Source organism: Salvelinus alpinus, chromosome 28 (genome assembly GCF_045679555.1).
Source record: "Salvelinus alpinus chromosome 28, SLU_Salpinus.1, whole genome shotgun sequence".
Lineage (NCBI taxonomy): Eukaryota > Metazoa > Chordata > Actinopteri > Salmoniformes > Salmonidae > Salvelinus > Salvelinus alpinus.
The window spans coordinates 36750621-36771517 of NC_092113.1; the positions used below are offsets into that span (position 1 = coordinate 36750621).

Here is a 20897-nt window from a genome sequence, read left to right on the forward strand (position 1 = left end):
ATTGTATTTTAGCTTAGGAGATATTATGCTAACCTGATCCACCATCCTGAACGATGGTCTCGCGTTTCGTTTCACTTCACTGAATCTGAGAGGGCGAAACAGAATGGAAGCTTATGAGATCAGGATGGTTGAACAAGGCAAATATTATCCTTCCAGGTTGTACCTTCTACTACAGTAACTGTAATTTCCTGGCCCATACTTTAGTCTCACCCTGTTTCCTTCTCAAGAGTTGATCAAAGAGGTCTCAGTCGTCATATCAAGCCAGTAAGAAGGGGCATCACTATGTCTGAGTAAGTGTGTATTTCTCCCCCCTCTATCTCTTTCCCCTCTCTTTCTCCTCCTCCTCCTCCTGTTCAATAGGGTGTTTGGGTTTGTAGCCAAGAAGCCAGGCAGCATGGCAGAGAACGTGTGTCATCTGTTTGCAGAGCTCGACCCGGAGCAGCCTGCCTCAGCCATCGTCAATTTCATCAACAAGGTGATGTTAGGGCCGCAGCGCAGGTAGAGAGACAGAAAAGGACCAAGCCAAGGACCTGTCACCGTAACAACACTGTCACAACTCCTAAAGAGAGTCAGGAGGCTACAGAAATGCTTTACAGACCCACAAAGCACCAGTGGTGGCGGCATCTTTTCAAAGACTGAGTTTTGACCCCAAAGGTTTCAACATTTTAAACATGACTGCCATTTTGAATTATAATCAAAATGTAATCGTTGTTTATATTCTAATGTCTATAATGCCGACCTTGATAGTTGCCTTCAAGTTACAAAAGCTTTGTTGTCACTTGTTAGTCAGTAATCTAAGGTATCAATAAGTAGCCTAGCCTACCAAAAATCTTGCTTCAACCCTGTCACTCTCCCTTTGACAATCATAAGTGTAAGTCAACCAAAATGTAGAAGATGATTTAGTCCTACAGTAGGATACAGTAGGCTACAGTAGACGAACTACATTAGGCTACAGTAGATTACAGTAGGCTACAGTAGACTGACTACATTAGGCTACAGAAGGCTACATTAGGCTACAGTAGATTACAGTAGGATAAATAAGGCTACAGTAGGCTACTCTGGACTGACTACATTAGGCTACAGTAGACTACATTAGGCTACATTAGACTACATTAGGCAACAGTAGATTACAGTAGACTACATTAGGCTACAGCAGGGTATTTTAGGCTACAGTAGACTATAGTAGACTACATTAGGCTACATTAGGCTACAGTAGATTACAGTAGACTACAATAGGCTACAGTAGACTGACTACATTAGGCTACAGTGTATTACATTAGGCTACAGTATATTAGATTAGGCTACATTAGGCTACAGTAGACTACAGTAGGCTGCAGTAGACTGACTACATTAGGCTACAGCAGGGTATGTTAGGCTACAGTAGATTACAGTAGACTACAGTAGACTGCAGTAGATTACAGCAGATGACAGTAGGCTGCATTAGACTGACTACATTAGGCTACAGTAGATTACAGTAGACTACAGTAGGCTGCAGTAGATTACAGCAGACGACAGTAGGCTGCAGTAGACTGACTACATTAGGCTACAGTAGACTACATTAGGCTACAGCAGGATATGTTACGCTACAGTAGAAAGTAAAAGTGAGAAACGTCTATTTGTAATGTGCAAGCGACAGAGTGTATGTGGTTAGGGTATCAATGTATGTGGAGGCTAGAGGTTAGGTACAGATATGGTAATGTATGTGGAGGCTAGAGGTTAGGGTACAGATATGGTAATGTATGCGGAGGCTAGGGGCTAGGGCACAGATATGGTAATGTATGCGGAGGCTAGGGGCTAGGGCACAGATATGGTAATGTATGCGGAGGCTAGAGGTTAGGGTACAGATATGGTAATGTGGTGGAGGCTAGAGGTTAGGGTACAGATATGGTAATGTGGTGGAGGCTAGATGTTAGGGCACAGATATGGTAATGTATGCGGAGGCTAGAGGTTAGGGTACAGATATGGTAATGTATGTGGAGGCTAGAGGTTAGGGTACAGATATGGTAATGTGGTAGAGGCTAGAGGTTAGGGTACAGATATGGTAATGTGGTGGAGGCTAGAGGTTAGGGTACAGATATGGTAATGTGGTGGAGGCTAGAGGTTAGGGTACAGATATGGTAATGTGGTGGAGGCTAGATGTTAGGGCACAGATATGGTAATGTATGCGGAGGCTAGAGGTTAGGGTACAGATATGGTAATGTATGCGGAGGCTAGAGATTAGGGTACAGATATGGTAATGTGGTGGAGGCTAGGGCACAGATATGGTAATGTATGTGGAGGCTAGAGGTTAGGGTACAGATATGGTAATGTGGTGGAGACTAGGGGTTAGGGCACAGATATAGCAAGTCCCAGAGATTATGGGGTATTGTTATATTGAGTTCACATGTACGTTCTTATGAATTGTGCCCTAGAAAGAAACGCTTGCAGTAACCAAGGACAACCAAGGAACAAGGGTGTGCCACACCAGTGCCCTCCCCAGTGTATTGTATAACCATGGATTCTTGTGTCAAGCGCTATACACAATAATAATATCACTTCAAATAGTCATGTAGTTCTATTATACACATATATTATGGGTCAATTATCTAACCTATGGTGCAAATAATATTCCTTATTATATTGTATATTATTGAGAAATATATTCAAACATTAAAAACAAGACAAGGATGAGGTCCTGTCTTTGCCACAACGTCAACGTAACGCTCACATATCTTTTTACCTGTATGACTTTATGTACAAACACAAATCAGAGAGGTGTCTAAGGTCCTATGTTTTTAACCAAAGACAAAGCACTCCTGTATTAAGATTGAATCATTCATATTTTTAAGCTTCATGTGTTTGTATTGTTAGAGTTTTGCATTGTTTTTGTTGGACATGAAGACTACTTTGTATAACAGTGGTAATATATTGTGGTCTGTTTTCTTATTGATCTTTATATGTAGTAATATATTTTCTCACATGCAGCTAGGAAAGTGAAAGTCAAAAGGAAACATTTGTAAGGAAAATAATCTGTTATATGCTATTTTTTTAAGAAAGCTTTGTATGCACAAATGAATATAATAAAACAAAAGTTGTGGTACCAAATCTGATTTCTGCTCGTTGGATTTACTATCTCTAGGTTTCTAAACTGTACTCAAGAATTTAAAGCCTCGTGTATTTTGCTTAGAAACAAGCACTTTTCAAGTGCAAGAATAAGGATTGAAAACAAAAACGTCACACACAAGCGACACACAGACAGACATGTTCTCATTAAAAAAGTAACCATCTTTATTAGTTGACCATTCCCTTATTCTTTTTTCTCTCCCCATTTTAGAATTTGAAAAATATATACATTTCCTCAATCACATCCCCTAAAAGGCATGATTCAGTCATATCCTTCAGCATACAAAACACGTGTTTTTTTTGGTTTTGTTACACCTCACCATCTGTTTTCACCTTTCTCCATTGTAGCCTGGTCTCAGATCTGGTTGTGCTCTTGCCAAGTCATTGCTGTCATTGTCAAGCCAAACATGTTTTGCATGACAATGAGTGACAGGAAGTTAGCGTGATAACACAAACAGATTGGCACTCAGGCGGTCTCCATTGCTCTTTAGTGCAATAACCCTGTTCAAACACAATTCAAAAGATCTAACCAGCAGAGCTAAATTAAACAACACAATCCACTAACTTGGAAATACCACACAAGCTTAACGTTTTTCAACGCTCCCGAAATACCAAACTCCAAAACCAAATTTCAAGTCATTTCATCAGCTTAATTATAAAGTCTATGACAACAAGAGGCTGTGCTTTGGAATGTAAACGACATTACGAAGATACCCAACACAATAGGACAGTGAGTGAGTTAATGACGTTTTAGTCATGCCGACCTGGTTAATACTGCTGTGGCTGTCTTTAAAGATCCCTTTAGCAAGCCATTACAGAGTTATTAAGTCCAAGTTGGGCCTCCGGACAGAGGTCCATACACTGTGCTAGTGTGCTGTGCTTTTAGTATTACATTGTTAACAATCACGTCAACAACGTTGTACTTCGACATGAGAGTTGGATTTACCAGCTAATCATGCTCTAGCAAAACATTTGCAGCCCCCCCCCCACCCATAATTAAGGGCAGTAAAATGTTTGATCCCATAGAAGAAAAAAAATGTAACCTGCCTTTTTATGGACTTTACAATCATATATTACTACTCTTATGTTTAATCTTGTACTGGTATAAATGCTTAGTAAATCAGTGGGAAACACCCAAACAGAGTGTTGTAACTTATATTAGTACCTTCTGACAGTAACTCTCCCTTATTAAAAAGCAGAAAATAAATCAGAGGTACATATCAAACAATAGCCCTATGTACCATTTTTGAGGTGCAAACAAAATTGTCTTAGGCACATCCCTCGACTAGTCCTGTCAAGTCCCAGATATAAATAGCAGGGAGCAAATCTCCCTTCTTGCGCAATAAAATATCAGTCACTTTATACATTCCTACTATGCCAAGTCCCTGAAATCATAGGACCCACACCAAAGGACACTTAAAAATGTGAACGGACGATCTCAATGTCACAAATGCAAGGACTAGCACAGCAGGATACGCAGTCATAATTCAGTAGTAACACCGGTAACTGTGCTCAAGAAAAGGATAACTAATTCCCTCCTAAAGTCAAGATTGTTGCGGCTTCAACAGGATGTAAATTAGTCATGCCTTGAATTTCAGCCAAATGCACAACAGCTAAATATAATTTACTGAAGAGCTGGTGTTTGTTGCATTTATGAAGGCAAGTGATCAAACTTAATGATCCTGAAGTCAAAACAAAAGCTTGGACTGAAATGATTGGGAATATTCCCTGGTTCTTGTGGCCTGGCTCCCAGCATCTTGGTCCATGTCCCTGGCTGCTGGACTCTTGGCCTCACCACTGGCTGGTGGTGATTTTAGTGGTGAGGGAGGGAGGGTTACTGCCACAGTCGGCGTGGGGGCTGGTGAACCGTGGAGTTTGAACCACAGTCAATGTAGCGATAGGCTTCCAGGGTATTCTGGGCCGTGCGCATCATGTAGGAGGTTTTCACAGATGTCCTGGGAACGTAGAACACAGTTATGATTAAAAACTTTGAAATATCATAAAGACAAAATGGCAAGAGGTAGAGATGGAAGTGATAAGGTTTCACAATGAGGAGGTAGGATATACTTACTGCATGATAACCAAGATATTGTGAACCTTGATGCTTGCCATGGTGCAGAAGGCACTGGAGGGTGGAAAGAGTGGTTAGAACCTCTTCACAAATATAAGTTTACCCCAACCTACATGTGCAAATTACCTCAACTAACCTGTACCCCCGCACATTGACTCAGTACCGGTACCCCCTGTATATAGCCTCCACATTGACTCAGTACCGGTACCCCCTGTATATAGCCTCGTTATTGTGATACTTTTTAAACTTTCGTTTATTTAGTAAATAGTTTCTTAAAACTGCATTGTTGATTAATTAAAAACTTATTCGGGATCGGTGTCCCGTCCACGAGATGGATGAGCTAACGTAGGCTAATGCGATTAGCATGAGGTTGTAAGTAACAAGAACATTTCCCAGGACATAGACATATCTGATATTGGCAGAAAACTTAAATTCTTGTTAATCTAACTGCACTGTCCAATTTACAGTAGTTATTAGTGAAAGAATACCATGCTATTATTTGAAGAGTGCACAATTTTGAACATGAAAAGTTATTAATAAACAAATTACGCACATTTGGGCAGTTTTGATACAACATTTTGAACCGAAATGCAATGGTTCATTGGATCAGTCTAAAACTTTGCGCGCACACTGCTGCCATCTAGTGGACAAAATCTAAATTGCACCTGGGCTAGAATAATACATTATGGTCTTTCTCTTGCATTTCAAAGATGTTACAACAAAAATACAAAAGAACGGTTGTTTTTTTCTTTTACCAGATCTATTGTGTTATATTCTCCTACATTCCTTTCACATTTCCACAAACTTCAAAGTATTTCCTTTCAAATGGTACCAAGAATATGCATATCCTGAGCTACAGGCAGGTAGATTTGGGTATGTCATTTTAGGCACACCCAAAAAAGGGGTGGATCCTTAAGAGGTTTTAAGGGCTTGTAAGTAAGATCTACACCTGTTGTATTCGGCGCATGTGACAAATAACATTTGATATATTAACAATTACAGGACTTGAAACAAAAACAACTAAATACAGGTCTTTACAGGTCCCTTTAACTTACTAAACATAGGCGGTGCTTCCACTGATCTGAACGCTGACTGTGAAGTTCACCTGTAGTATAAAAAAAAATGTTTTAAAATAGTCAAGACCAGAAGTCAACTGAAATTTTGGCAGGAAATGCAAACAAGACGTATATTTGAAGCAAGTAACGTATACAAGTCAATCCTTAAACTACATGTAACATGGAGTGAATGTGTCCCAAGTGATGGTTCACTGCGTCTAAGACTGCAGCAGGCCCTACCTGTCTCTGGCTCAGGGGCTGGATGGTGATGTCGTTATCTAGCTGCATGGTGCCTATGACTGTTTTCATATAGAGAACCTGGCAGCTTAGACTATCAACCATCACTGAGAAGAAGTTTGAGTTGGTGAAGTTCAAGGAGCTCTGACAAATAGGAGCAGGGAAAATGAACAGTCAGCAGAACACACCATAAACATCAGGCACAGTCAAATGACCATCTTATCTCCAACTAACAGAGTACATCTTCACGCGATTTACTGACTTACTGTCATATTCATGAGGACTTTAGTGTTGGTGTGATCAAACTGCACGGTGACAGAGCGTATCCCATCATCCTCCACCACGACAGAGCGAGGAAAGAGGAAGAAGACCACCAGCGAGGAAGCCAGGAGACATAGCACCGCCGAGAGGACCACATACAGCTTCCTGTCAAACATAGCACTTCCTGTTTACTTTGACAATCAATGTTAACCAAAAAACAAACTGTGAACCAACCAAAAATGACAGAATGTGATGGTTATGTACAGTTGAAGTCAGAAGTTTACATACACCTTAGCCAAATACATTTAAACTCAGTTTCACAATTTCTGACATTTAATCCTAGTAAAAATTCCCTGTCTTAAGGTCAGTTAGGATCACCACTTTATTTTAAGAATGTGAAATGTCAGAATAATAGTAGAGAATGATTTATTTCAGCTTTAATTTCTTTCATCACATTCCCAGTGGGTCAGAAGTTTACATACACTCAATTAGTATTTGGTAGCATTTCCTTCAAATTGTTTAACTTGGGTCAAACGTTTTGAGTAGCCTTCCACAAGCTTCCCACAATAAGTTGGGTGAATTTTGGCCCATTCATCCTGACAGAGCTGGTGTAACCGAGTCAAGTTTGTAATTTTCCTGCCTGATGGTGCCATTTATTTTGTGAAGTGCACCAGTCACTCCTGCAGCAAAGCCACCTCCACAACATGATGCTGCCACCCCCGTGCTTCACGGTTGGGATGGTGGAGTGGTTGAAAAATGAGTTTCAATGACTCCAACCTAAGTGTATGAAAACTTCCGACTTCAACTGTATGTGACCGATCCAGATATAAGCTGGTGAGAAAAAAGGGTTAGCTGTAAAACGTACGTTCTCTGGGGCCGGAGTCTCTGGTCGTTGTAGGGAACCAGAGCCACAAGCTCATTGACCTGCTCTGAAGGACAATGACCACAGAAGAGGGTCAAGTCAAATGGGAGAACACCATCATAATGATCCCTACCACATCAGTACAGCAATCAATGCCCAGTAGGACAGGAATCGAGACAGGAAATGTCTCACCTGAGGGGATGTGGCCAGTGCCTTGGCATGTTGGACAGGTAATACTGTCCCTGCCAGTAAACTCTACATAAGGGAACCGAGCAATGTCCTCCTGTCTGTCCAGTCCATCCAGCGAGTCATCATCATCATCCCCCGTCTGCCACCCTGTCCCAACCTCCGGGACGAGCAGAAGACTGCTGTCGCTTTCGCTTCGGGACCATTGAGTGCCCATGAGCTGGCTGGCAGATAATCAAGCCAGCCTTTTTTCAAAGGACAGACCCTAGGGCACAGCAAAAACAAAAGTTGTTGAGTAAAGGGCAGGACGTATTTAGGCTAATAACCAACGTTTGGCAATTGTTTTTAAAATGATTAGCCTACTGCAGATGGGTTGCCTCCCACAATGTAAACAATGTTCCAGTTGTATTGCCCTACAGTAGGTCTGGGATTTCCAGACTAGACAGACGTTGGCCAGTATGCCAGGCCTCAAAGCACATAATGTCCCAGGCACTACTACTATACCCTATAGCACAGATACGGCAATCGGAATAAATGGCGTAGGGCGTGGCATCTTAATGTCAAACGTGGAAGTATCTGGATAGGCATGAACTATGACCATAAAATGTTTTAAACATAGCTATGAACACTATCACAATACAATAGCTAGCTAGCTACACATTGGCTAGTAAGGTATTATGTCCAACAACAACACAACTATCAGTTCTTAGTCGAATCAAAGCACAATAACAACAGCAAGCTTAGTGCCACTGCGGTCGAGAAACAGCAAGCTTAGTGCCACTGCGGTCGAGAATGTTTGAGCTATCTTGCTAGCGGTAAAGTTACGTAAGGTAAGTAGCTAACTAATTTAGCTATCGAGCTGTTAGCTAGCAAGCAAAGTTAACTAGCTAGCTGTCAACGTTAACCAAGGTGCACAACCTGCACTAGGCTTGCGTCTTCAGACATAATAGTTGTCTTACCTATATATATTTGGTTGACGATATTTCGAAGAACATTCAGGCAAGGCTATCAAGTCATTGATCGTGTTGTTTTGCCAGGAACTCGTGACACTCACTTTGCAGTTCGTTCTTGTGCAGGGGTGTATTCATTCCCCAGATTATGTTGCAAAACGTTTCTTAAACGGAAGCAAACTGAACTAAACGGGCGGGAGCTACCTGAATTTGTCCAATGGTTTTAGTTATAAAACTGAACTTTTTGAAACTGTTTGGACTAATGTTTACACCCCGGTTGTTGATGGGCTTGCAATCTGCTTCATTCTAGTGGGCGCTTGAAAATATTCTTAAAGATACAGTGCAAACCAGGATTTACGCCTACAGTTTTTATTTTGGAAGAAGTTTGCGAAGTTTCCGTTTTGCACATCCCTACTGTTGATAAAACATGTTTACTGGAGAACTGAGACGAAGTAGAGACTCTGGACAGGGTGGATGAGGTTTAATTAAATGCAATTTATTCAGAGGTAAAGATATCTGAAATAGCGTGCACGGACCCTTTTCATCAAGCTCAAATGGAACTATCCGAAAGAAGCCCAGATAACAGAGTGCATATACATTTTATACAGTACAGAAAGTAGGTTGAGTCTGGAAGTTCTGGTCCTCTGGTTGGTTCTGATGAGTTGGGCGAGGTCTCCTTCAGGCCAGTATCACTGTCCCATTGGCTCTGAGTAGAGTTCTTTGTCTTCAGAAATGTTCAGCTAAAACAGGAGATTAGGTGTGTGCGTAGATGTTCCTATTTTGACATTTCTGTGTGTCTCTGTAAAATGTTCAGACTGAAGAGGAGTTTTTGTGTGTGCGAAGATGTTCCTGTCTTATCTGTGTTTATGAAAGGTTTACGTCAGCCCTCTGTCCTTGGGTATGTGTGTGTCTCAGTTTCTCGTGATATGCAGTACCAGGCACCACTTTTCTTATCAGTCTTTATGAAAAGGCCTGTGTCAGCCATCTGTCTCTGGGTGTGTGTGGGTCTCCGTATCTGCTATGAGTTTGTGAGAAACCCTGTTTGGAAAGAAGTTAGTTATAACAATGTATTAGCAAATATGCTTGTGTTATAATAAATGATATTTATTACACTACATAAAAATAAAATAATATTGAAATAAACTAATGTCCACAACCGGTCAAAGGTTTTAGAACACCTACTCATTCAAGGGTTTTTCTTTACTTTATTAAGAGCGTGCAAAGCTGTCATCAAGGCAAAGGGTGGCTATTTGAAGAATTTCAAATATATAATATATTTTCATCTGTTTAAAACTTGTTTGGTTACTACATTATTCCATATGTGTTATTTCATAGTTTTGATGTCTTCACTATTATTCTACAATGTAGAAAATAGTCAAACTAAAGAAAAACTCTTGAATGAGTAGGTGTGTCCAAACCTTTGACTTGTACTGTATATCACATGAGGTTGGTGGCACCTTAATTGGGAGAACAGGCTCGTGGTAATGGCTGGAGTGGAATAAGTGGAATGGTATCAAATACATTCCATTTGTTCCCTTCTGGACATTATTAAATAAAAAGCGAAATGAAGATTATTGGAAGAGGGAGGATGGGGCAGTTGTATTACACAACACCATAGAAACACAGAAAAATGTAAGGGGCCCAATTATTTCTGTAAACCAAGTGTACATTTGTCCTTTTTAGACTTCATCATAATGAAGCAGTTTCATTTTCCCTTGGAGATGAACCCTAGGCTCTGACCTTGTAGTTGGAGCCTCTTCCCTTGGAGTTGAACCCTAGGCTCTGACCTTGTAGTTGGAGCCTCTTCCCTTGGAGTTGAACCCTAGGCTCTGACCTTGTAGTTGGAGCCTCTTCCCTTGGAGTTGAACCCTAGGCTCTGACCTTGGAGTTGGAGCCTCTTCCCTTGGAGTTGAACCCTAGGCTCTGACCTTGGAGTTGGAGCCTCTTCCCTTGGAGTTGAACCCTAGGCTCTGACCTTGTAGTTGGAGCCTCTTCCCTTGGAGTTGAACCCTAGGCTCTGACCTTGGAGTTGGAGCCTCTTCCCTTGGAGTTGAATCCTAGGCTCTGACCTTGGAGTTGAACCCTAGGCTCTGACCTTGGAGTTGGAGCCTCTTCCCTTGGAGTTGAACCCTAGGCTCTGACCTTGGAGTTGGAGCCTCTTCCCTTGGAGTTGAATCCTAGGCTCTGACCTTGGAGTTGAACCCTAGGCTCTGACCTTGGAGTTGGAGCCTCTTCCCTTGGAGTTGAACCCTAGGCTCTGACCTTGGAGTTGGAGCCTAAGTTCTTCCTTTTGAGTTAGACCCTAGGCTATTCCTTTGGAGTTGAACCCTACGCAACTAAGCATTTAACGTTAGGCAGCGTCTTTTTTTGGTGCAGTCCTTGATTTCAACGTCCACGGACTTACCGGTCCGAAACAAATCACAGACGTCCGATCCAGCCTATATTTGGCCCAAATATAGACTTTCAGATTTAGTCCAGTCCGGACCGGCCTTGATTTAGCCCAAATATAGACGTCTAGAATTGGTTCAGATTTCTATGTTTCACAAGTTTGGACAGCACAGTACAGTAGAGCACAGCCCGAGTATAGAACATTACAATACACAGTACAGTACAGAAAATTAGAGTATAGTACAGTAGAGTACAGTACAGTACAATGCAGTGGAGACTACACTAGACTACAGTAAAGAAAAGTGTACTATAATGTATCTTACTTTACTCTACTGTACTCTACTGTAATATACTCTACTGTAATATACTCTACTGTCGTAAACTGTACTCTGCTGTAATGTATTCTACTGTAATATACTCTACTGTAGTAAATTGTACTCTACTGTAATGTACTCTACTGAAGTAAACGGTACTCTACTGTAATGTACTACTGAAGCAAAACTGTACTCTACTCTACTTAATTAACTATTCTGTACTGTCCTCTACTGAATAAAACTGAACTGTCCTGTACCGTAGTGTACTCTTCTGTGTTCTACTGTACAAAACTGTACTGTGATGTTCAAACTTGTGAAACATAGCCTTTAACGTCTATGATTTGTTCAGATTTGGATCTGGTCCGCACCAACCAAATTGTACTTGTTTGGGGGCAGAGCTCATTAATAGCCAGCATGCTTTGCAAGTGTTTGTTTTTCCGTTTACATTTTGGTCATTCAGCAGCCGCTCTTATCCAGTGACTTACAGTCAGTGCATTCAACTAAGGATATAAACGACAACATATCACAATAATAGCGAGAAAATTAAATAAATCTCTAACCATTACTCAGAATGGTATTGTAGTTGAACTGGTCTGTTGGTTTATTATGTATGTTTTACTACTTTGAACATCATTGCTGCCAGATTTTGGAAAAGCAAGCATAATTGCGCGATAGATGAGTAATAATACATATTTTGTTGCAATCTTAATTTGGCTCCTCTTTTCTATTAAAATGTGTGAAAAAGTATAATTGTGTTGTAATGCGAATGTTGAGAATTGAGAATGTTTAGCAGCTTAAATTTGGCCATAGAATCAATGACTGAAAAATATTTATTTACTATGTCTGCAAATGACATGTTTTCAACCTCTGGAAAATACGTATTTTTTTTTACATCCAGAAAATATGTATTTTTACCTTTCATTCAGCAACTAAAATGCACACAATGTTAATGTCAGGACAAGATTACTGAAATGTGTATTTTGTATGTCATTTTGCTTACTGAGTAAGCTCTCACCATGGCTTTCTGCTCCAAAATGTCTCAATCTCGCTCAAGGACAAAAACTAACACTTGCTTTTCTTCTGCAGCTTTTCTGTCTGTGTCAGACATCTAATGGAGGGCAAAGGACAGGGCCTTGCTCAACCACTGAATATGGATCTTTAAATCAATCTGATCTTTTGAAAAACTGTTCATTGAAACCATGTTAGACACTGATAAAATTGCTTCTTTCATGAGCCTTGAAAAATGTTAATCTATTATCTACAAAACCAAACAATCATACTAACAGTACTTCAATGACACACTAATAATCTGACGTCTGAACAGCTTCATTCATATTTGCATGCCCTCAGGATGGACCACCTTAACACGCCCCAGAAACTTAGACCAAAAAAGCCAGTCAAGAGGCCAAGAACATTCACAAAATCAATCAAGATTGTTTTCCTCCCATCCTCAATAACAATACAGGGTTACTAATAGATATATTACATTAGGAAAAATATTATGCACGCTGTTTTGAAGTCAGTTGTCATGTATGAAACCTCTAATAGTGTGCACTCTGCTTTCATTATTGTCAGATATCCCTCATCTTTGGCAGGGCTGTGCTCCTGGAACAACAGATGAAAGTATAGTGTTTCAGGATATTACGCCACTAAATCAACTGGTTCATGATCCCTGGGTGTAAATGACGTGTAAGGCCCCTTTACGAAATAATACAACTCTCTGTTAAATTTGGGATCTTAAATAACTCCACACTATTTTAGCACTGTTGACGTCAGGTGGCGAGCTTGCTTTGTGTGTGAAGTCTCGGGAGGTAAATGACTAACCAAAATGAACTTCTCACTTAATGCCATTCATCTAATATCCTTCAGTTCAGACGCTATCTGACTGTTTGCAGGTATTGCTATTGCAGGCACTGACATCTCTCAGATCGGAGGGGGAAAAAAACATTAGGAAAGTGTCATTCAGATTTTGTATTGTTACAGCGCACCACTTTATCAATGCCTCGTCTTACAATAGTACATACAGACGTAATTAGAAGCAAATGACCTAAAGGCAAGCAACAATGTAGGAAAACAATGGGTCCAGATTACGTGTGTGATTTATGGTGATATGCAATAAGATAATAAAAATTGAGTTCAGAACATCAAAGCAACCTTATTTCTTAAAGCACCTTATATACACGCAAAGTTGCTTCAAACGAAATTTCACAGAATTCCAGAGTTCAGACTTGATAGACTTTGTTTGGATCTTAGTGACGACAATTGCATGCAGCAGACCTAACATTACCATTACCCCCAAGCTGTTTCCCTAACAACGCCAATGGCCTTTCCCTTTTCCAAAGTACTCTGGTTCTACAGTAGAACAGGGCTCTGTGATAATAAGTGACGGGAACTTAAGGATAGGAATGATGATGGTGTCTTAAGAATCGTTGACAGACATGTTCTCCACTTGGTTCTGGAGCTGGTCTCCACCTCCCTGTTTCTTCTTCTTCCCTCCATCCTGCTGCTTCTTCTGCTTCTTGGACGTCTCCACGTCAATAGGCGCAGGCTTCACAAACTTCAGCATCTCTGTCATACCTAAGAAAATGAATAGCAGAGGAATGAAAATTATGTCCACACACACAGTATTAATGGCAATACTAGTCATCAAATATGCATAAGTACTCTGTGAGAAAGACAAACTTTCATGACCACCATCTTCCATGCATAGGGCAAAAGTATTGCAGGCTCCTTCACAAAATCGGGTTAAAAAAAAAAACTCTCACCTGGCGGCATGAAGTTCCGGAGTACCTCTGGAATGACGACACCCTCTTCGGTCTGGTACGTCTCCAGGATAGCACACATTACACGTGTGGTGGCACACATGGTTGCGTTGAGCATGTGCACATAGTCAGCCTGAAGAACACAGGAAGTGTTGTTTTAAAACTGGTTCAAATATTCCATCTTATTATGACTTTGATTATGGAAGCAAATCCAGATTCTATGTAAAGACTGGGTACGCTCACCTTGTCCATCATCTTTTTAGTCTGTCCGTAGCGGATACGCAGCCGACGGGCCTGGTAGTCTAAACAGTTGGAGCAGGAGACCAGCTCTCTGAAGGCTGCGGAGCCTGGGAACCAGGCCTCCAAGTCCAGCTTCTTACTGGCTGCATGGTTCAGAGCACCTGGGTGGGAGCAGACAGACACAGAGGCTCAGACATCCCATGTGTAACTCTGTGTTGTTTGTGTCGCACTGCTTTGCTTTATCTTGGCCAGGTCGCAGTTGTAAACGAGAACTTGTTCTCAACTAGCCTACCTGGTTAAATAAAAGGTGAAAAAAAAAAAAAGACATGTAGGTAGTAAGACACCCTCAAAACAGCTCGCAAGGGAAATGTCCGTTATGTGTCACATAAATCACACAGGATAAAAGGTCATTGTAATACCTTACAATGAGAAGGGTCTTATTAAAAATGGCATGTTAACATTTATGAGTGACTGTTATTGTCATTTACATTTAAGTCATTTAGCAGACGCTCTTATCCAGAGCGACTTACAAATTGGTGCATTCACCTTATGATATCCAGTGGAACAACCACTTTACAATAGTGCATCTAACTATTTTAAGGGGGAGGGGGGGGTTAGAAGGATTACATATCCTATCCTAGGTATTCCTTAAAGAGGTGGGGTTTCAGGTGTCTCCGGAAGGTGGTGATTGACTCCGCTGACCTGGCGTCGTGAGGGAGTTTGTTCCACCATTGGGGTGCCAGGGCAGCGAACAGTTTTGACTGGGCTGAGCGGGATTGTCATGATGTATACTTAACGGAATAATGCAAGATTCTGGCAATAAGGGATACCTCAGGATTTTATCTTCTTCCCCAGATTCATATGAACTCATGGATACCATAGGCTTCCGGTTATTGTGCAAAAGCTAGTTAGCATTGGCTCGTGAAACTACCTCCAACTTCCTTCATACAGGACGCAGACATTTTTTCTCCACAAGTTCATCTGACTCCGGTGGAGTAGAAGGGGCTTAATTGCCAAAAGCCCAAAGTATCCCTTTAAAGGCCCAGTACAGTCAAAAATGTGATTTACCTGTGTTTATCTATATTTTACACACTCCGAGTTTGGAATAATATTGTGAAAATTATGATGCCTTAGTGTAAGAACTGTTTGAAAATACCACCTGAAATTTCAGCCTGTTGTGGTGTGATGGAGCTTTGGCGGTAAATTACTTTAGACCAATAAGAAAGAGTTCCAAACCTCTGCCAATAACAGCTAGTTTAAAGTTTTTCCATCCCCACTCAGACTACTCCCAGACAGTCCAAGCAAAATTCTTGCTTGAGAAATTGCTCTTTGCTAAGAAGCTACTTTTGTTTCTTTTTGACCATTTTAATTGAAAACAATCACAGTTAGGTACTTTAATTGGTTACCCAGAAATGATTTGATATTGAGAAGAACAAAAAAAACAGCTGCATTGGACTTTTATGCCCTATTTTACTTACCCAGAGTCAAACGGTCTTATGGATACCAATGTATGGTTTGGACCCTAGGTATGGCCCTGCCTGCAGTTTGAAATAAGTTGCAGGCGGTTTCGTGAGCCAATGCTAAGTAGCATTAGCACAATGACAAGCAAAAGCTAACATGTCACTGCACTGACACTAGTAGCAACAATGAACCCCCCCACACCTTTGCCACACTGGACTTCCAGTCATTGCGCTAACGCTAGTTAGCATTGGTGCGCAAAACTAACCTCAACTCCCTTTAAACTACATTTAGAATCTAGCACTATCCATTTAATCTAAAACTTGTATTTCAGAGCACACAAGGTTTCAAATGACATCAAGACAGGATTTGTAGCAACTACAGCCTCATTGTTGTGTTGTCTTACAGAAACCCTTGGTAAGCCCAAAATGTCACAATTCCCAACTTTAATCCATTATTTCTCAATAATCATCCAATAAAGATCCAAAACATAAATATCTTTGGGCCAACCGCGTATGGAATTGCCATGTGATCATTAGTCTCTGTCCCAGAGAGGAACAGACGTGTTGGGGAGGACTATCTGCAGGACCTACCCGAGACTATGTTGATGATGCGGTAGGGGATCCCTAGTGTCTGGTAGAACTCTTCAGCCGTCCCAATCATCTCATCCATCATCTCCCAGGACTTGTTGTCATGAGGAGAGGCAAAAACAAACTGCTCTATCTGGGGGCAGAGAGTGTGTTCATTAGTATTTCACAATCATTACCACAGGCCCACCCCCCAAAAAAATGACCTGTTCTGGAAAATGTGTATCACTTGACATGATCTGTAAATTGTCAATAATAACCAGACTTTATGCTTCTCCAATTAGGCCTATAAAATGCAAAGCACTACAACAAAGCTGTTGCCTTTTCTACACTGACCTTGACACACCCACCACGTCTACTTTGAGAAAATGCCCACTTACCTTCTCAAACTGGTGCACCCTGAAGATGCCTCGGGTGTCACGCCCGTGGGAACCCACTTCCTGTCTGAAGCAGGTGGAGAGGCCGGCGTAGCGCATTGGCAGGTCCTCTGGCTTCAGCCACTCGTCCCTTAGGAAGGCTGCGATGGGCTGCTCTGAGGTGGCAATCAGGTACTTCTCATCTATGGCCGTGTCCTCAGATTTCTCGCTGCTCTTCCCAATCACCTGAGACAAGCAGGGAATGCAGAGTGAATACATTACACAAAAACACCCACATCAAAATGAACATCAAAAATACATATTTGTCTTAACATGCAACAAAACTAAGAGTCACGAAGAAAAAAAAAACATATTGGGCCCTAACCCGCAATAGGAATGAAAGGAAGATTAGTTTCAAATCCATCATACCTTGTAAAGTTCATCATCAAACTGGCTGAGCTGGGCCACCTCCTGCATGACCTCTTTCCTCATGAAGAAGGGGGTGTAGAGCATTTCGTAGTTCTTGCTGTGGAGCATCCGCAGAGCATAAGTGATCAATGCCTGCTCCAGGAAAACTAGCGGCCCCTACAAACACAAAAAGGGAAACAGTCAGTAAGGATAACTATCAAGGATACACACTGAGTTTAACAGAATTACACCTGGTATGAATCGGCCTGTGAGTGTATTGGCTACATATGTGTGTGACTAAGAACTTGCTTTGAGGAAGTAGCCACGGCTCCCAGCCACTATAGCTCCTTTCTCTCCGTCGTAGCCGTCGATCATGACAACCAGGTCTACGTGGGAATACTTCTTCTGCACAGTACAGTCTCCCCAGGTGCGCTCCACTTTGTTATCAGCATCCTGGCAAGGAGAGAGACAAGGTAAATTACAGAGTAGACAAGTAAACAAGAGGCAAAACAAAATTAATTCATTAGACAGAGGCAGCAGACAAGGCATGAGAATTAATATTTTCTCCCTGAGGCAATGTGAACTTTCATCCATCTCCCTATTGCTGATGGGAATTCAAATTCCATGACACCCACCTCATCATTACTGATGGGCACAGATGGATGCAGGAGGTTCCCGATCTCTCGCAGGTATTGAAAGCGCTCCTCCTCCAGCTTTACCCTCTCACTGTCAGATTTCTGCACTGCCTCATCTACAAGCAGACGGACCTTCTTGATCTGGGTGACCGTGAGGGGCTAGAAAAAGGGGAAAATAGACATGAAACATACCCATGAGTATGGGACGCACAAGTCAATCAGCATATAGATGAACTGCTGGCTAGCGAGTTGACCTACCGATAGTGTGTCTGCCGTCAGGGCCTCTAAGTTCTGGGCGTCGTCTGGGACAGAATCCTCGTCATCCCCAACTGGCTCCCTCTTCTGTATATAGAAAAGGCACAGAACAGGGTGAACTGGTAGAAATAAAGTATCTGCATATAGAATAGAACATAATGCTTTCAGACTGATGGGGGGGGACATGTAGCCATGTAGGTTACATAAAGCCTATATAGTTCACCAGCAGCTTCACAGGTTGTACCTTCATTTTCTCTCCAACTGTCTTGCTGCATAAATTCTTTGCCTTGTTGAGGTTGTCGGCAGTGAAACGACCTGGTGAGCATGGAAAGGGTCAGCGTCATATGCACGCCATGAATCAATAAAATGGTGTTTGTGCCTCTCCCTAGGTGTCACGACAAGTAGCTATAACGTTAGTGACGCTCACAGGCGACCCCCATAACCATGTAGACTTGAGTAGTCCAACATACAATCTCAGTCAAATATGCATCTATGCTATTTTCCATCAAGTCCCAATAACAGGGTCATGTATAGATGGGATCCTGCTTTTCAAATTTACACCAAAAGTTGATCATTTTTTTTCATTTTAGCTAACCCTTTTCCTAACCTGCTACGTAAATTATCCTAAACCTACTACGAAAAGTAAATTCTGGCAAAAGCTGGATTCCTTCTAGCCAAGACCCAATAACAGCTGTGGGACGCTGAGAGGAGAAAGGTTTTGATGCATTTGCTATGGGTATGTTGGATGGGGATTGCATCAGATTGTAGCTACAGTCAGTGTGGATAGGATGACGTAGCGAACCATCGTTTGGGTTTTCCTTGATAGTTTAGTTACTTAAGCATACATTGTTTCAGTTAGCTAAATTAATATTAGACAACAATGAACGACATATCAGGTGTGTGTGTTTTGTACTTTACTTATTTGTAGTAATACATGGGAAGGAAAAGTTTATGGTTGTGGTTAGTGAACTAACGTAGCTGGATAGCTAACTGGCTAACGTTATACATAGTCATTTGCTAACGGCTGGTGACTAACTAACGTTAGCTAGCTAACGCAGGCTACCAACTAACCAGAGTTTAGCTGAGAATATCCAGGCATATAATTCACTATAAATTATCTAAAAACGTGAACTGACGTATTATGCTTGAATTTCTTAATTTATATCTGGGTGACTACAAGACCAGCTTTTAACTACCTATAATAAATGCATGAAGCTAGCCATGTGAGTGGACACCACCATCCGATTCAATGAATGCTAACGCTAGCTTGCAGTCGGAACTTACATTTTCTCCATTCGGTGTCTGCGTGTACTAGTTTATCCACAAGTGACACATCTTTGAACCTTTTTCTTTGAGTTTCTCTGATTACTTCAGGATCACCGCCTTTATCGGTTCGAAATTGGTCTAAATCGAGCACCATGATGATTCCACGCTTTGATGACTGTCAAAAACGGTGCAGAGTAACAGAAAAAAGCAAGCCGGTGTGAAAAGTACCAGCGGCACGATTACGTCACTTCCTTCTTCTTCGATGAGGTTTAAGGGCGGTTGGCATCCAATAAATGTTGCATTACCGCCACGTACTAGACTGGAGTACAACTCCCTTATACTTAAAAAAAAAAAAAAAAAAAAAAAAAAAAATCTAATTGTATTCATCACATACACATGGTTAGCAGAGGTTAATGAGAGTGTAGCGAAATGCTTGTTTCTAGTTCCGACAGTGCAGTATATCTAAGTAATATAACAATTCCCCAACAACTATCTAATACACACAAATCTAAAGGGGTGAATGAGAATGTGTACATATAAATATATGGTTGAGCGAAGTCCGAGCGGCATAGACAAGGTGCAATAAATGGTATAAAATACAGTATATACATATGATATGAGTAATGTAAGAAATGTAAACATTATTAAAGTGCCATTATTTAAAGTGGCATTGTTTAAAGTGATTAGTGATCCATTTATTAAAGTGGCCAGTGATTGGGTCTCAATGTAGGGAGCAGCCTCTCTGAGTTAGTGATTGCTGTTTAGCAGTCTGATGGCCTTGAGATAGAAGCTGTTTTTCAGTCTCTCTTGATGCACCTGTACTGACCTCGCCTTCTGGATGGTAGGGATGTGAACAGGCAGTGATGCATTGTGCAGACCGCACCACCCTCTGGAGAGCCTTGCGGTTGAGGGTGGTACAGTTGCCGTACCAGGCTGTGATACAGCCTGACAGGATGCTCTCGATTGTGCATCTGTAAAAGTTTCTCAGGGTTTTGGGTGACAAGCCAAATTTCTTCAGCCTCCTGAGGTTGAAGAGGTGCTGTTGCGCCTTCTTCACCACATTGTCTGTGTGGGTGAACCATTTCAGTTTGTCTGTGATGTGTACGCCCAGGAACTTAAAACTTTCCACCTTCTCCACTGCTGACCCTTCGATGTGGATAGGGGGGTGCTCCCTCTGCTGTTTCCTGAAGTCCACGATCATCTCCTTTTTTGTTCCTGACACCACACTCCGAGTGCCCTCACCTCCTCCCTTTAGGCTGTCTCGTCGTTGTTGGTGATCAAGCCCACTACTATTGTGTCGTCTGCAAACTTGATGATTGAGTTGGAGGTTTGCATGGGCATGCAGTCATGGGTGAACAGGGAGTACAGGAGAGGGCTGAGCACACACCCTTGTGGGGCCCCAGTGTTGAGGGTCAGCGAAGTGGAGATGTTGTTTCCTACCTTCACCACCTGGGAGGCACCTTGGGAAAGTCCAGGACCCAGTTGCACAAGGAGGGGTTGACCA

General features: G+C 41.7%; 3 protein-coding genes across 6 annotated transcripts in view; 1 reads left to right on the forward strand and 2 right to left on the reverse strand.

The window, feature by feature from the left end:
- LOC139557787 (tensin-2-like) overlaps positions 1 to 3084 on the forward strand; it is a 69983-nt gene extending 66899 nt beyond the window's left edge. For all 3 annotated transcript variants that reach the window (XM_071372970.1, XM_071372969.1, XM_071372971.1), the window contains one exon: positions 361 to 3084. In XM_071372970.1, the coding sequence (XP_071229071.1) occupies positions 361 to 502 (142 nt within the window). In that variant the 3' untranslated portion in view covers positions 503 to 3084. The remainder of the gene's footprint in view (positions 1 to 360) is intronic.
- A 159-nt stretch (positions 3085 to 3243) lies between these two features.
- tmem106c (transmembrane protein 106C) lies at positions 3244 to 8863 on the reverse strand. 2 transcript variants are annotated; one of them, XM_071372975.1, is made up of 8 exons: positions 8734 to 8863; positions 7781 to 8039; positions 7592 to 7655; positions 6732 to 6891; positions 6469 to 6609; positions 6229 to 6278; positions 5174 to 5227; positions 3244 to 5057 (listed from the first exon to the last, which is right to left on the reverse strand). In XM_071372975.1, the coding sequence occupies exons 2-8, from the start codon at positions 7989 to 7991 to the stop codon at positions 4937 to 4939; spliced, it is 801 nt and encodes a 266-aa protein (XP_071229076.1). In that variant the 5' UTR covers positions 7992 to 8039; positions 8734 to 8863; the 3' UTR covers positions 3244 to 4936. The 2 variants fall into 2 exon arrangements, with proteins under 2 accessions (XP_071229076.1, XP_071229077.1); XM_071372976.1 differs by lacking the exon at positions 6469 to 6609.
- A 4519-nt stretch (positions 8864 to 13382) lies between these two features.
- Positions 13383 to 19709, reverse strand: LOC139557792 (serine--tRNA ligase, cytoplasmic). Its single transcript, XM_071372977.1, has 11 exons — positions 19412 to 19709; positions 18372 to 18442; positions 18131 to 18214; positions 17873 to 18031; positions 17547 to 17690; positions 17259 to 17414; positions 16854 to 17075; positions 16480 to 16609; positions 14432 to 14589; positions 14192 to 14321; positions 13383 to 14003 (listed from the first exon to the last, which is right to left on the reverse strand). The coding sequence occupies exons 1-11, from the start codon at positions 19545 to 19547 to the stop codon at positions 13846 to 13848; spliced, it is 1548 nt and encodes a 515-aa protein (XP_071229078.1). The 5' UTR covers positions 19548 to 19709; the 3' UTR covers positions 13383 to 13845.
- Between the last annotated feature and the right edge of the window lie 1188 nt (positions 19710 to 20897).

What these genes read in the sequence shown, in the direction of transcription:
- tmem106c (XM_071372975.1), bottom strand. Translation starts at nt 7,991, where the DNA reads ATGGGCACTCAATGGTCCCGAAGCGAAAGCGACAGCAGTCTTCTGCTC. An exon ending in GGAAGCACCGCCTATGTTTA is followed by an intron (nt 5,228 to 6,228) that starts GTAAGTTAAAGG and finishes TCCACCCTCCAG; the next exon opens with TGCCTTCTGCACCATGGCAA. An exon ending in AATATCTTGGTTATCATGCA is followed by an intron (nt 5,058 to 5,173) that starts GTAAGTATATCC and finishes CTACGTTCCCAG; the next exon opens with GACATCTGTGAAAACCTCCT.
- LOC139557792 (XM_071372977.1), bottom strand. Translation starts at nt 19,547, where the DNA reads ATGGTGCTCGATTTAGACCAATTTCGAACCGATAAAGGCGGTGATCCT. An exon ending in GCCGTGGCTACTTCCTCAAA is followed by an intron (nt 17,415 to 17,546) that starts GCAAGTTCTTAG and finishes TTGTGTTTGTAG; the next exon opens with GGGCCGCTAGTTTTCCTGGA. An exon ending in TTGATGATGAACTTTACAAG is followed by an intron (nt 17,076 to 17,258) that starts GTATGATGGATT and finishes TGCTTGTCTCAG; the next exon opens with GTGATTGGGAAGAGCAGCGA.